The sequence below is a fragment of the Helianthus annuus genome, chromosome 7, assembly GCF_002127325.2.
Source record: "Helianthus annuus cultivar XRQ/B chromosome 7, HanXRQr2.0-SUNRISE, whole genome shotgun sequence".
In the NCBI taxonomy this organism is placed as follows: domain Eukaryota; kingdom Viridiplantae; phylum Streptophyta; class Magnoliopsida; order Asterales; family Asteraceae; genus Helianthus; species Helianthus annuus.
The window spans coordinates 89,787,226-89,802,611 of record NC_035439.2 but is presented as its reverse complement, the minus strand read 5'-3'; the positions used below and the strand labels follow the sequence as shown (position 1 = coordinate 89,802,611).

Genomic DNA, 15,386 nt, shown 5'->3' with positions numbered 1-15,386 from the left:
TTTCCGAAATCCTAAAGGCTTTTGATGCTGCTGAAGCTCTGCTTCTCCTTTCCGGCTTGTCGATTGAAACTGTTGCCAGAAATGGAAGTGTCCATGGTGTTGTTCCTCCTGTGTCTTCAAGAAATCATGCTCCTTTTCGCACTGTAGGAGACTATAACGAAGGGGTTACGAGGCTGTCGGCATATGCCGTAACTCAAGCATTTCCGGTTGACTGGAGGGGCCGTTGCTCAATAGTATACCAACGGCGCCGCTGTGGTCTTCGTTTAGCCCCTCCGGCCGAGATTCCGACCGATGTGCATACGATTGTTCCTGCTATGGGTGACGGGGAAGGTGAAAACCCTTGGATTGTTGATCCTCATCCTCTTGCCTGGTATGGTGAAGTTATGCATACCCCGTTGGATGTGTTGGATATGTTTCCTGATGCTTAGTTTGTTTATTTTGTAATTAATGTTTTGATACACTGCCGTGTTTGTATATTTTGTTAATGTGCTTTGTTACACAAGTAACTTTTTGATGCACTGTTGTGCATATGGTTTTTTGTTACTGCGCGTGGCGCGCCAGTGATTAAATATAAGTTGTGTTTGAATTACAATATGTTGCATGTGTATAATTACTTTGTTAGGTAAAGCGAATAAGGATGGTATTGAGCTCATGTGTGAATGTAGGTCTGGACTGTATGCGGGACTTGTGCCCGTTAGACCATTCATGAGGCTTGCAATGTTTTACCATAGTGTTTTCGCGCGTACCAAAAGGAATTACATGCATTTTGTAATAAACAATAAAACATAGAAGGATAAGCTTTGTATTGATAAGGCGCGAGGCCAATGGATACAAAGTGAATATTTAGAATAATTATGTTGCCTGGGCATGTGTCCGGCTTTTTGCGTGAGATGGCTTGATTGGTTACATGTAGCACCTGCGCAGTTGCTGCGCGTTCCAGGTGCGAGGCACGTTTGTTCCGTCAAGCCCTTTTAAAGTGTATGCACCTTTGCCTAGGACTTCGTGGATGATGTACGATCCTTCCCATTTAGGTGCTAGTTTCCCTGGCTTTTCCGCGTTGGACGCTTCGTTGTCACGCAGGACGAAATCTCCTGGAACGAAGGTGCACACGCGTATGCGCGCGTTATAGTATTTCTCTAATTTTGATTTATACCTGGTTTCTGCAATGGTTGCATTCTCGCGCCTTTCTTCAAGAAGGTCCAGATCAATTCTTCGTTCTCGTTCATTATCTTGTTTTTCCATGGCGATCATACGCGGTGATGGGAGGCCGATTTCCGCCGGTATTACTGCTTTCGAACCATATACAAGATTGTATGGGGTTTCGCCTGTACTGGTTTTCGGCATTGTGCGATGGGCCCATAAGATGCTAGGGAGTTCGTCTATCCATCCCCTACGCGCGGTCCCCAACCTTGCCTTGATGCCATCCACTATTTGTTTATTCACGCTTTCAACCTGCCCGTTTGCTTGTGGGTGTGCCACAGAGGCGAAGCTGTGCTCGATGTTCATTTCTTTAAATCATTTCTGGAGGTCTTCCGATGCAAAGTTTGTGCCATTATCGGAAATGATGCGTAATGGTAACCCGAATCGACAGATAATATGTTCCCATATGAACTTGCGGATTACCATTGCTGCAGTCGATGCTAATGCCTTAGCCTCCACCCACTTGGTGAAGTAGTCCACTGCTACTACGATGAATTTAACTGCACCTGGCGCATCGGGGAACGGACCGACGAGGTCGATACCCCATTGTTGAAAAGGCCAGGCCGAGGTGACCGGAACTAGAGGATTTTTCGGACGAAGTGTCTTTGGCGCGTGGCCCTGACATGCTGCGCATTTGCGCAATAGTTCTACTGCGTCCATATGCATTCCTGGCTAATAATAGCCTCCATTCATGATTTTTGCCACTACCATGCGTGGTCCGGCGTGAATCCCACATAATCCTTCGTGAATTTCTCTAACTAAATATTGCGCATCCGTCTTATCGACACAGCGTAGAAGTGGACCCATGAATGATTTCCGGTATAAGATACCGTCCGCCATTTCGTAGTTCAGCGCTTTGTGTTGGATTTTCCTAGCCTCCACCTTTCCTTCTGGAAGTTTGCCATGCTGTAAGTATGTGATGATCGGGGACATCCAGGATGGATTCCCGACCTCAATGATGTTCACTTGTCTTAGGGGAACGGATGGGTTAGATAATACCTCAATGCGGACTTCTTTTGCGAGATGTTTGAAGCTGGTGGCGGCCAGTTTGCTCAGTGCGTCTGCATGTTTATTTTCACTTCTATTGATATGGACTATTTTGAATGTTTGGAACTGGTTGATAAGCATTCGTGCTTGCTCCAAATATAAAGCTATGGCTTCGCCTTTAGCATCGTAATGACCATTAACTTATTACGCCACTAGCTTGGAATCGACGCGTGCTTCGAGGTTCTTTGCTCCCATTTTAAGTGCCAGACGGAGGCCCGCAAGAAATGCTTTGTATTCTGCCTCATTATTTGTACTTTTGAAATTTAGGCGTATTGCGTATGTGAGCTCGTGGTTGTCCGGGCTAACTAGCCGAAGGCCTGCGCCTGCCCCATCATCGTTGGAGGCACCGTCTGTGTGTAGCGTCCAAACCCTACCGTCGAAGACTGGAGTAGGGTTTTGGATTGCCTCGCATTCTTGTATTTTGTCAACAGGAACTTCGGTGGCAAAGTCTGCTAATACTTGTTCTTTAATTGCTTGTCGGGGTTTATACAGGATGTTGTATCCTCCTAGCTCGATAGCCCATTTGGCCAAACGCCCTACGACATCACGTTTAGATAGAATTTGTCCTAGATGATAATTTGTGAGTACTGTGATAAGCCTGGCCAGAGAAATATCGGCGCAGTCTTCGTGATGCGTGTACCAGTGCGAGGACGAGTTTTTCTATCATAGAGTAGCGTGTCTCTGGGCCAGTTAGCATCTTGCTGATGTAGTATATCAGAGTTTGAATGCCATCTCTTTCTACCATTAACACCGCGCCAACTGCTACTTCTGCTGCGGACAGATATAGGATTAGCGGTTCTTCCTTTCGTGATGCTGTTAAAGTTGGTAATTGGATCAGACACTCCTTCATTTGTTTGAAGGCTTTCTCCGCTTCTGGTGTCCATTGAAAATGGCTCTTCTTGGCGCAGTTGCGCAACGTGCTAATGAACAGATAAGACTTCGCGGCGTGATTTGGCAAGAATCTGTTTATTGCTGCTAATCGACCCGCGAGTCGTTGCATTTCTTTGACTGTCGCTGGTGACGACAATAGTTGGATGGCCTCTACTTTCTCTAGATTGACCTTGAAGCCGTCTCTGGTTACTATGAACCCTAGAAATTTGCCTTCCTCCATTCCAAAGGAGCACTTTGTTGGATTCAGTTTTAGATTGACGCTACGTAAAGAGTCAAAGGTGCGCTGAATGTTCGCAAGCATGGTCTCTTCTTCTTGGCTCATGATGACGAGGTCATCCATGTAAACTTCCACTGTTACGCCAATGTCTTCCCCGAAAACTCTATCCATCAAGCGTTGGTAAGTAGCCCCTGCGTTGCGGAGATCAAAAGGCATTTTCGTATAGCAAAAGATACCTTTATCTGTACGGAAGGCCGTTTTGTCTTCATTTTCCTCTTTCATCTGTACTTGATGGTAGCCATTATAGCAATCTAGAAAACACTTCCAGCGGAAGGATGCTAGAGAATCGACTTTCTTGTCTATTTCCGGGAGCGCGTAACAGTCTTTTGGGCATGCTTTGTTGAGGTCTTTGAAGTCGACACACATGCGCCACCCGCCATTGTGTTTTTGTACCATTACTGGGTTGGCTACCCAGGTTTGGTACTGTACTTCGCGCAGGATCCCGGCATTAAGCAATTATGTTACTTGTTCGTTCATTGCCTTCCTTGCGCGACAGATTCTGCTGAAGGTCGTACATTTAAACAGTGTTGCGCTATATCTTGTGGTACTCCAGTCATGTCCGTCGGGGACCAGCCGAAGATGTCCATGTTGTTGGAGAGAAGTTCTTTCAACCTTATCCGGATTGCCGGGGAGATGGCGTGCTCTAACAAGACGGTTTGTTCCGGATGCTCCTCGTTGAGAACCCATTTTTCTGGTTCGTTTGATGTCGAAGGTTTGGCAACCTTTGCTGGTGGTTCGTCGTCCACATACATAACTTCCTTGCTGGAATACAAAATTGCTACCCCGGTTTCCGTTGGAAAACCACAAGCGGCGTGTGGTATGGAGGTAATTATCCTGAATTCTCTCTGAGATCGTCTCCCCAGTAGTACATCATGACGTGACGTTGCTGGCATAACCATGAAATTAACTGTGACAGTGCGCGAGTGTTCACCGTCTGAGAGAGTCACAGGAAAAGCGATTTGACCCATCGGAAAGACAGCTTCGTTGCAGAAACCAGTGAAAGGAAAATCGACTGGTTGTAAGCGTGCCTTATCTTCTGGGTCGAGTTGCTTGAAACATTGTTCATAGATTATATCCATTGAACTTCCTGGATCTATGAACATATAATCAGTCCGGTAATGGTCGAAGATGTCGGTGATAATTACTGGACGTTCTTCTTGAGGACCTCCGGGGACAACAGGGAAGATTACCTATTGCTCTCGCCAATGCTGATTATGGCTTCGTTTGTTCGGCCTTCGCGAGGGACCTCCTTGTACCATATTTATCTGTCTTGCTTTGACTTCCTGGTGATTGGTATCTTTTGAATTTTGTGCCATATCTCCTTAGCTACTGAATTGGATGTCCCACTGACGGGCTGACTGTGGGTCCAACGTTGTAGTGCCGGATTTTCCCTTGCTTACTTCTTGAGTATCAGATCTGTTGTATAATAACTCAGATCTGACGTTTTGTTCAAAAATTTGGTTCATGGCATTCTGGAACCTGGTGAACCAGTACTCTGGAGTTTCCCCCGAGAGTGGATCTGGACGATTATGGACTCCCGTTTGTATCACGGAGCCTTTTTCCTCTAGATAACTTCTGTTGCTGTCCACGTTACCCATGATTCCGTCGATCTGGATACCTTGGGTTTCAGTACCCTTTATTTCAGATCGAGGACTTGATAGGTGAATTGTCGAGTTCTCTGCCATATGAAACAGAGAATGAAGAGAAAATGAATTGAAACGAGAAGAGATGAGATGAATAAAAACTGAGAAATCGGTGGGCGCCAATGAAGAAACACTGGTTTAATTAACCGGAATCAACTGAACCATGGGGTTTGAATTTGCATAAAAAGGGTTAAATCTTCTCGTCTGATTCAGGGTGAATGATCTTCTTCCTCTAATAATCACTGCAAAACAACAGCCGTTAGACTCGCCACGGGGAGAATGGAGGTTCTCTCCGTGACCACCCTCCGGTGTGAGAATAAGTACAGGTTTGATGAAGAAGAAGAAGTGAAAGTGAAGTGAATGTAACTTGAGAATTTTACCTGAATTATCCTTCTATTTATAGCCGAAGTTTGGCGGGAAAATTTGTTGATGAAAAGTTCACGGAAAGTGCCTTTTCCGTGAGCGGTTATTTTTTCCTCCCGTTAATCGCTAACGATTTGTGTATGCACACGGATCATGATTTTGATCAACGGTTAGGGTGTTGCCACGTGGAAAGTGGGCAAGTGTAGATCTTTATTCAATTTCGTGCCATCATCGTGACTTTGAGGGAGCCTGGGATGATGCCACGTGGCCATTCGGTTATAACCGAATGGTGGTGCATGATAGAGTCTTCTAGAGGGATACAACTGTAACCTTGTGTGACTCTTCCTCACGTTAACTTCGTGGTAACAGAGAATTTATTTTTATCCAAGTCTGGATATTATTTATGCGGAAGTGTTTGCTAGGATTTTTATCCTACCTGTTATGGAGATCAGCGCAATGATTTGTTAGTTTCCTTTTGGCGCGCAGGTGTTGAACATCGTTTTTCTTTCTAAGTTCTCTTTGTTGGACCAGTGCGCGGTCGCGCAAGGTCTAAAGAGGGTTTATTGACGAGGTTGTGGTATGGTCCCAAGTACCTGAGGCAAGGTTTTTGGGACCTTACCCCTTCAGTTACCAAATCCATGGATAGGCACGCGTTAGCCATTACTAATAAATATAAATTTAATATGATAATTAACGATGGAATTAGATAATAAATATAAATACGACAATTAACAATGGAATTAGAAAGTTTGCCTGTATCGCATGTGGCATAATTGGATGCACCAGTGTCCATAACCGTCGGATCAGAATAATCATCAGTGCTCTCCATATAGAGAACCTGGAAGATCTGTTCAAGTGCATGTGGATCCGTAGAGTCGATCTCTAGGCTTGAACAGTCTGGCTCAAATGCCTGGTTTGGAAAACCGGGTGGTGGTGGATACCATAGGGCCAGGCTGATTCTGAGGGCTTTTGTTTTTGTTCTGTTGATGGTTGGGGCGTCGCTGAGAGCTGAAACGCCCACCACCACGCGAAGGTTGTTACGACGGTTGTTTGGTGGTGGTGGTGGTGGTGGATCCTAAGAGAGGACCATTTCCGTTGGTTATGCAAGGTTGTCCCAAGTGTTCTAACACTGTAAATCAGATTGCAGCATACTACAAGCTTCCTCCCAAGTTGGTTGTTGTTGGTTGATTAGAGAGGCAATAACATCAAATTCAGCAGGTAGTCCATGAACTAACTGCAGAACTAAACGTAGTTTTGTTACCGGATGATCCACATCATTGAGTTGTCCTGCAAGATCTTTCAAACGGCAGTAAGCCTCAAGGGAAGGCATGGGTTTGACGGTCAGATTTTATTGACCCGTGTTCTAGGGTAGTAGCCCTAGAGCCTTTGTTGTTGTGGAAGATTCCTTTAAGCCTCCAATGTTGTGACTCCCATGGAGCTGGCGGTAAAAAAGACGGATTCAGGATTATCTCCCATGGAGCTGGCGGTAAAAAAGAAGAAGGAACAGGTGGCCGAGGATTCTGAATTGTTCCATGTTTATTATTTCACAATACTGAATATATATACACAATTACATGTAGGGTAAAGTTAACGTACAAAGTGTCTTATTGTACAAAACGTACGAAAGGCATGAAAAAGGCAAAAAAACGCGGTGACATTTTCGTAATTATTTACTCGCAGAGTAATTACCAAAATTACTCTACAAATGATCCTATAGAGTAATTTTGATCTTGTAGAGTAATTTTGTAAAATGTTCTTGTAGGATAATTTTGATCTTGTAGAGTAATTTTGTAAAATGTTCTTGTAGGGTAATTTTGATCTTGTAGAGTAATTTTGTAGAGTATCATAATTACTCTACAAATGATTTTGTAGAGTAATTTTGAATTGGATATTGTTTGATAAACTTGCAGAGTAAATTTGATACATTTGTAGAATAATTTTGATGCGGAGTAATTTTGATAATTATCATACAAGATCAAAATTACTCTACAAAATCATTTGTAGAATAATTTTGAAAATTACTAATAATTACGAAAATGTCACCGTGTTTTTTTAGCAAAACCTTCAGTTCGTAAGTTAAAGTTATTTGTATCTGATCTTTATTCATTACATGTAACTGAACAGAGATATTCTAAAATAAATAATATACTCTAAAAATATAAACAATAATCTAGCTAATAAAAACCAATTCGCTTAAATGGAAAAACTATATATTTAAAATTAAATAAGATAATATCCTTGTAGTTTTTATAAATATTCCGTAATAATAATGAATTATCATTTGTTAATATAAACTTTTATATAGTGATTCAATTTGGATTTAAGAGAAACGTTTGAATTCAGGTTAAATGAGTTATATTTAGGCCAGTGTTGCGAAAGTGGCTAGGGGGTCGATCGATGGGATACCAACTAGCGATTAATCAAGATTAGTAGAAATTAATTAGATTGGAATTTTTATATGTAATTTTTCATACACTTATATATACACATACACATCAATATGAATATGATACAATACTTCAAAGTTCACAACAATACTTCAAACTTCAAATAACATAGTTTAAACATAAACAATTAAACTTAAACATAACAAAGAAATATTAACATATTTAGTTCAAATACTTCAAAAAAAACTATGAACCAGTTTAGTCCAACTTTGACCGACTACCGATTAATGGGTCCGACTAGGTGAAATCTAATAGGTAAACCATTGAATTTGGATTGATCTCCCGGTTTTTACAACATTGGTTCAGGTTGACCCGAATTTATGTATATTAGGGTTAGGGTTGAAATCTTTGACATGGATAAATATATGGATCGTGTTCATGTTGCACAATCCAACCCGACACATTTGACGCCACTAGATATATTATCAGAATATATAATCAACTAGTACCCTAAGAAATTGCTACTTCATTAAGAAAATCAATAATCATTATATAAAAATGCTAAAATAAAACTTAAATGATTGGACATTTTTAATTTGTAAATGTAATAATACCATTGTCTGCACACATTTTTTGTCATATTCACCCATCCTTGATCCTTGTACAAACACAACAATGTTTCATCGTATATCTTCTAGCATTTAAATATTAACAAATCGAATTAACTGAGCAAACCTGCATACTTTGTGTACTTCATGTTGATTCTATGTCACCCTGACAAGCCGCTTCATCCATCTGTGAGATGCAACCCGTAAGTTCAAAATATCTTTTCTATTAGACGTGATGAATTGAAACGAGAACCACTAATTAAATAATTATGAACTAAGAACCACTTTTTAGCATTTGAGATTTTTATCATGGAACAAAGGGACGGTTACAATTCATGAAGCGGACGGTAGAAGAGACATTAGGGAGGGAGATCTAAACCATCGACTTTGATATGATCCAATGGCTAAAAAGTGGTTCCTTATCGCGTACTTAGACCAAATCCATGACAAACATTAGAAGTTACCAACAAACTAAAAAAAATAGGTTATTTTCGTGCAACAAATGTCGATTACCTTTCTTTTAGGACATCTGGTTTTGTAGTGGCCTGCTTCCTTGCAATACGAACAAACCCTTTGCTTCCTTTTTTCACCATTTATACTCGATTTCACCCCCCTCGTAACTTTCTTTGATCTAGTCGTAACCTTGGATTGTTCACCTTCTATTTGAGAAGTACCGATAGAAGATGAAGTCAAAGTAGATGTTTCTAAATATTCTGTCTTCTTTCTTTGCTTTTGTTCTCCCACAAAGTTAACAAGAAACTGATTTAGTTTTCTGATTTCAGCGGGTGAATCTCTCGCTTCTTCAATTGCGCTTTTGCAATTCGTTTGAACGGACAACAAAAGTGAACCAACCCCGGTTTCATCATCTTCTACTACTGACCGATCTACTTCGACTTCTGGATTCCCCGCACGTCTCTCTTCCAGATTTTGACTTTCTAGCATGCAAATCAGGTTCTGCATGGATCTATTAATTGCTGGTTTATTCGTCTTATAATCCTGCAAATTATTACCAAATGCATTACAAGTTACAACGTTCATTTCACAAAAAAGAATGCTAAACAAACTTTACTTTTATGCTAGAGTTGATATGAAGTTATGAACTTTATTAAACTTTACGAGCAAAGTACACGGATGGTCCCTGTGGTTGACCACAATTTTGGATTTGGTACCTAGCTTTACAAAAGTACACGGATGGTCCCTATGGTTTGCACTTTGTAGCGCATTTAGTCCCGAACTTTTTCCAAAACCTACATAAATGGTCCCTATTGTTTGCACTTTGTAACGCATTTAGTCCCCAACTTTTGCCAAAAATATTACATAAATGGTCGTTGTGGTTTGCACTTCGTAACGCATTTTGTCCCCAACTTTTGCAAAAATATAAAAGGTCCCTATGATTTGCCCTTTTTAACGCATTTAGTCCCTAACTTTTGCCAAAAATACATAAATGATCCCTATGGTTTGCACTTTGTAACACATTCCGTCCTCAACTTTTGCAAAAATTACATAAATGATCCCTATGGTTTGCAGTTTGTAACGCATTTCGTCTCCAACTTTTGCCAAAAATTACATAAATAGTCTCCGTGGTTTGCACTTTGTAATGCATTTAGTCCCCAACTTTTGCCAAAATTACATAAATGGTCCTTGTGATTTGCACTTTGTAACGCGTTTAGTCCCTAACTTGGACCTGCTAAAACCTTTTGATTTACTAGTTGGGGACTTAATGTATTACAAACTTAAAAAGCTAGGGACCAAATCCAAAATTGGTTAACCACAGGGACCATCCATGTACTTTACTTAAACTTAAAAAAACATAGTTCATGCGTTAAACTTAATACCGCATTCTTTGGATCAAATGAGATGCCAATTCGCTCCGGTTTTTGTTGCATAATGCTGTTGAGTGTTGCGACCGGTTTTCCCACGGGGTCACTAGCTAGTTGCGAATCCAACTTAGAAGGTAACGGTGGTTGTTTTCTATCCTCTTTCTCATTCACAATATATTCACCTTTGAGACAAGAGCTGACCTCGTTGAGATCACTATCACGGTCAAGGTCAAATTCAAGGTCAACTCCACAGCCCATAGTATTCAAAATGATCTTCCCGAGGGCGAACCTAGTCTCTACAAGATCACCCCTTTTAAGAAGATCATAGTTTATGTTGAAAGAAGCTCTGCCCTTGTTGTAGGTTTCCACCTTATGGGCAATGACATCAAAAAGAAGTTTCGTGTTATGCCCCTGGTTTTGCGGTATAAATACCTGGAAACATGAAGAAAAAAATAAGAGTAGAGTACATGGATGGTCCCTATGGTTTACAAAAACATGGCTTTGGTCCCTAACTTTTCAAAAGTACACGGATGGTCCCTGTGGTTTGCACTTTGTGACACATTTAGTCCCCAACTTTTTACAAAAGTACATGGATGGTCCCTGTGGTTTGCACTTTATAACGCATTTAGCCCCTAACTTAGACCTGCTGAAACCTTTAGATATGTTGGCTGGGGACTAAATGCGTTATAAAGTACAAACCACATGGACCATGACCATCCATGTACTTTTGAAAAGCTAGGGACCAAATCCAAACTTTTGGTAAACCACAGGGACCATCCGTGTACTTTACTAGAATAGAAACTACATTTACAAATATTGTTAAACAAATTGTGACACATATATCAAGGAAATAATCCAGACCCTTAAAAATTTAAATAGTAGTTTACAAATAATTAAATCAAATTAAATGCACATACCAAACCAGAGTACGGAAAATCGGGAAACTTCTCCATTGTTTTGTGTGGGCTCTCTATCCCCACCAAAACGTCAATAGCATATACCACCAGCATTACCAATTCGTTTACTTTTTCAGCAATCTCATCATCAGATAGGAACTTATTTGGCTCTAATGTTTCAGGGTTAAAGCTGACTAGTGTTTGACTTTGACCACTTCGCCTTGCAAACTTGAGGCCATCCTCCCAGTTTTGATGATACAAAACGGACGCAAAAGTCAAGATAACAAAAGGATGTTGTGGATTGGTTGCTAGTGCCAGGTGGAACCCCAAAAGTCCTATCCTGTTTCACAAACAAAAATATAGTCAACGTTAATAAACATACATGTATTGTCGTGTGAGCGCATATGATATATGATTAAAGAAACCACTCAGTCACTCACCATAAACGACTTCCACAAGGGCGATCGCAAGTAACCAACTTATCCAAATTTGATAACAGTTTCTGGGGGAAAAAAAAGAAAAAAAAAACTGTAACTGTTAACTAATGAGAAACAGGCTAAATAATAAAAGCAGATTGCATACATAAGATTCATATGTTGTGAAAAGTTACGAGATAAAACGACAACGTACCATTAACATCATGGAACTTTCAGCACACCTAGTCGCTTGTTGAAAAATGTATGCTGCCTGCAATTCCAAAATAAAATAAAACAAGTGTGAAATGTCCCTGTTATTCATCATCATACTCAGTAAATCCCACCAATAGCTAAGCTAAGGTAGGATCTGAGGAGGGTAAGATGTAGACAGCTTTACCACGTAGATAAAAATAAGCAAATCACGAGAGTTAAAGTTGTTTGATGTTTTAGTTAAGGGGCTAAACATGTCATTATTTAAGTTGAGGGGCTAAAGTTGTTTTAGTTAAGGGGCTAAACATGCCATTGTTAAAGTTGAGGAGCAAAAGTTGTTTATTATTAAAGTTGAGGGGCTAAAGCTGTTTGATGTTTTAGTTAAGGGGCTAAACATGTAATTATTAAAGTTGAGGGGCTAAACATGTCATTATAAAAGTTGAGGGGCTAAAGTTGTTTTAGTTAAAGGGCTAAACATGTCATTATTAAAGTTAAGGGCTAAACATGTCATTGTTAAAGTTGAAGGGCTAAACATGTCATTATTAAATTTGAGGGGCTAAAGTTGTTTGATGTTGACTAAATAGCATATTTATAGTATATATATAAAATAATATAATAAAAGCACGATCACTGGTTCATTACTCACCTGAAACGGTAGCAAAACCTCAAGTAGATGGTATTTATGAAGCAAAGAAAACGATGATTCGGCAGCCCCAAATGATAGCATATAATTTAATTCCATCGTAACCCTGGACTGAATAAATAAATATTATAAAAAAGGGCATTAGTAATAAAAAATACAAAAAACTGTTGACTGTATTAAAATAAATAATCATGAAGATTCGAAATAGCACCTGGCTTAATCTTGAAACAGACGTTAAATGTTTAAAAATTGCGCTCTTGATTTCCTTTGACAACGATAAGCCAAGACGCGCAGCAATTCTCAAGCCTCTAAGTATTCTTGCTGAATGGAAGATCACAATTAAGGTCCAGCTAAAGTTCATCACCTAAAAAGATCAACCGTGTATATAGTTTAAATTAGAGTAAAATGCCATTTTCGTCCCTGAGGTTTGGCCAGCTCTGCGACTTTCGTCCAAAGGTTTGTTTTTCCGCATCTGGATCCAAAAGGTTTGAATCTTGTCATTTTCATCCGGCTCGTTAACTCCATCCATTTTTCTGTTAAGATAGGGGTATTTTCGGCTTTTTTGTTAACTTAAGGGTATTTTCATCTTTGTTGAATACTTGTACATTATGCTAAATGCTTGTACATAAAGTGAAAAGACCGAATTGCCCTTTAAGTTAACAAAAAAGACAAAAATATCCCTGCCTTAACGGAGAAAAATAGATGGAGTTAACGAGCCGGATGAAAATGGCAAGATTTCAAACCTTTTGGATCCAGATGCGGAAAAACAAACCTTTGGACGAAAGTCGCAGAGCTGGCCAAACCTCAGGGACGAAAATGGCATTTTACTCTTTAAATTACAATGAACCAACCCGAGTCCTCTGTGAATGACAATTGAGCAGGTACTAACGTCCGTAACTGAAACCACATCATAAATAAATCTCAACATGTAAAACAAAACAAATTGAATAAAAGCATTTATTTATGCTACATTCAAGTGTAACTAACAAACAAACACTAGTAAAAAGAATACGAAATCTGAAATTATTATATTTAACCTTTAGTTCTGATAGATCCTTCATTCCATCATTGTAGTCGTAGATTTTCTGAAGAAAGGGGTCAAGGAACAAGCTTTTTCCCCAATTTGATTAAAAAAATCAACAAACCGATGGATCAAACATGAAATCCAAAGAAAAAGAATCAAACTAGCAGCAGGATATACCTGTTGATCGTAAAGTCTCGATGCATTGAGTTCTTCCAGCGCATAAGATCTAAGTTATCACAACCTTTAGGCGTTTGGGATTCTAGAAACTTCTCTTTTCCTTCAGCGTCCTTAGCCAAAGTATCGAAACTAGATACCTGGTACAAAAACAAAGAGCTTGCATGATGTAATCTGACATATGCAAAAACAAATCTAGAAAGAGACCTATGTTGTCAAAGGCGCTCGAATGGGGCTCCTAGGCGCTGAAGCACTATGCGTATGCGCCTTGAAAACATAGAAAGAAACATGAAAATAAATCTGTTAACATGAATGTACAACTTGCCTCAACAACTGATCCTTTTATAAAAACTCTGCATACGGGAAACCGGAGTCCAACAACTTGACATCGATGAAACTGCTCACTGATCTGGAAAAATAGACAATCAAAAGTTCAGACCCATAAAAACACACACCCACACCCGTAGTTTTAAAAGAAAGAAAAACCTGATCAAGATTAGCAGTGGTTATGACATCAAAATCTTTTGGTGGTCTATTAAGAAGCAAATCTCTCACACACCCACCAACTAAGTAGGCTTCAAACCCTGTAACAAATATAATTATTTAAAATCCGCAACCTAAAACAAGAACCAGTACTACGTTGAGAACTGCAAGAATCGCACTAAACACTTGTTCGTTGATGCGTTGATGACTTAATCGGGGAGAAAAAGTTAGTGGGGTAGGCGGTTACGTATTATGCGGTTCTCGCACTTCTCAGCATAAATCTTGGTTCTCATCGAATGCCCTCCGGTACATATAATACATCAAATAATATCACCTCTGTTTCGAAGAATATGCATAACCGTATAGGGGGACGCAGGTACCATTGTTGGAGTTATCCCCAATGACCTTGCATCCATCTTTTTCCACTTTGATACATCAATTTCACCTACAACATTAACCCCTTATGAGCTACGATCAACCAACCATCTACAGCATGTCATTAAAACCCTAATTATAAAACAAAAACCTTGTTTAAAGATTAAATAATCATCTTCAGTAGGTGGTCTATGTTTAGCATCACCAAATTCGACGAACTGATGGTAAAGCCCCTGTAGCAAATGGCATATTTATAATGTGCACACAAGGTGTTCGACGAAATGCTCAGATGAATAAAGTTTAAAAAATGCGTACCTGTAATGATAAAAGTGGTTTGATGGGCAACAGAAGCACATTACGTCTAACGGTTATCGCCGCCATTATGATGTTTACAACATGGCTGTGATGGTGGTGGTAGTGGTGGTGGTGGTGACCGGCGGCAAGAGATTTTTAGACATTGTTTTCTACCAAGTTTATGGAGGGAAAATGAAAAACCCTAACTACTGTCTACTGCCTGTTCCCTGGGTTTAGACACCAAAAGATTTAAGAAAACATTACTTTTCCATATTTTATTTAGCATTTAGAATTTAATTAATTTAATAATTTAATGTAAACCTAATTTACTTTTTTTTATATAATTTAATAATTTAATGTAAACCTAATTTACTTTTTTTTTTTTAAATAAAACTTCATTAAAAACAACCTTCGACCCAAACGGGCAAAAGGCGAATACAAAACAGAATCTCCGACCAAAACGGGCAAAGGACCAAATTACACCATATACATAGGATATTTACACCACTCCTTCCAACATAAATATTTACATGATAATCTATTTTTTAGCCACCCAAAACATCTCGCTTTAATATCTATCAAAATCTCTTGCAAGCTTCTTCTGATCTGATTGAATACCAAATCGTTTCTGGGCT

The 15,386-nt window shown here is 39.6% G+C and overlaps 1 protein-coding gene across 2 annotated transcripts; it reads right to left on the bottom strand.

The window, feature by feature from the left end:
• Positions 1 to 8,375: 8,375 nt before the first annotated feature.
• LOC110922624 lies at positions 8,376 to 14,971 on the bottom strand. 2 transcript variants are annotated; one of them, XM_022166887.2, is made up of 16 exons: positions 14,773 to 14,970; positions 14,609 to 14,690; positions 14,417 to 14,527; positions 14,086 to 14,183; positions 13,925 to 14,008; positions 13,603 to 13,739; positions 13,439 to 13,511; positions 13,253 to 13,298; positions 12,613 to 12,722; positions 12,405 to 12,512; positions 11,763 to 11,819; positions 11,573 to 11,634; positions 11,154 to 11,472; positions 10,252 to 10,668; positions 8,930 to 9,412; positions 8,376 to 8,603 (listed from the first exon to the last, which is right to left on the bottom strand). In XM_022166887.2, exons 1-16 carry the CDS (start codon positions 14,836 to 14,838, stop codon positions 8,562 to 8,564), a joined length of 2,295 nt encoding a protein of 764 aa, XP_022022579.1. In that variant the 5' UTR covers positions 14,839 to 14,970; the 3' UTR covers positions 8,376 to 8,561. The 2 variants fall into 2 exon arrangements, with proteins under 2 accessions (XP_022022579.1, XP_035831587.1); XM_035975694.1 differs by lacking the exon at positions 10,252 to 10,668 and having other exon boundaries at positions 14,773 to 14,971.
• Positions 14,972 to 15,386: the final 415 nt, after the last annotated feature.

What these genes read in the sequence shown, in the direction of transcription:
- LOC110922624 (XM_022166887.2), bottom strand. Translation starts at nt 14,838, where the DNA reads ATGGCGGCGATAACCGTTAGACGTAATGTGCTTCTGTTGCCCATCAAA. An exon ending in CTGTTTCAAGATTAAGCCAG is followed by an intron (nt 12,513 to 12,612) that starts GTGCTATTTCGA and finishes TTATTTATTCAG; the next exon opens with TCCAGGGTTACGATGGAATT. An exon ending in AAAGTTCCATGATGTTAATG is followed by an intron (nt 11,635 to 11,762) that starts GTACGTTGTCGT and finishes TTTTTCCCCCAG; the next exon opens with AAACTGTTATCAAATTTGGA.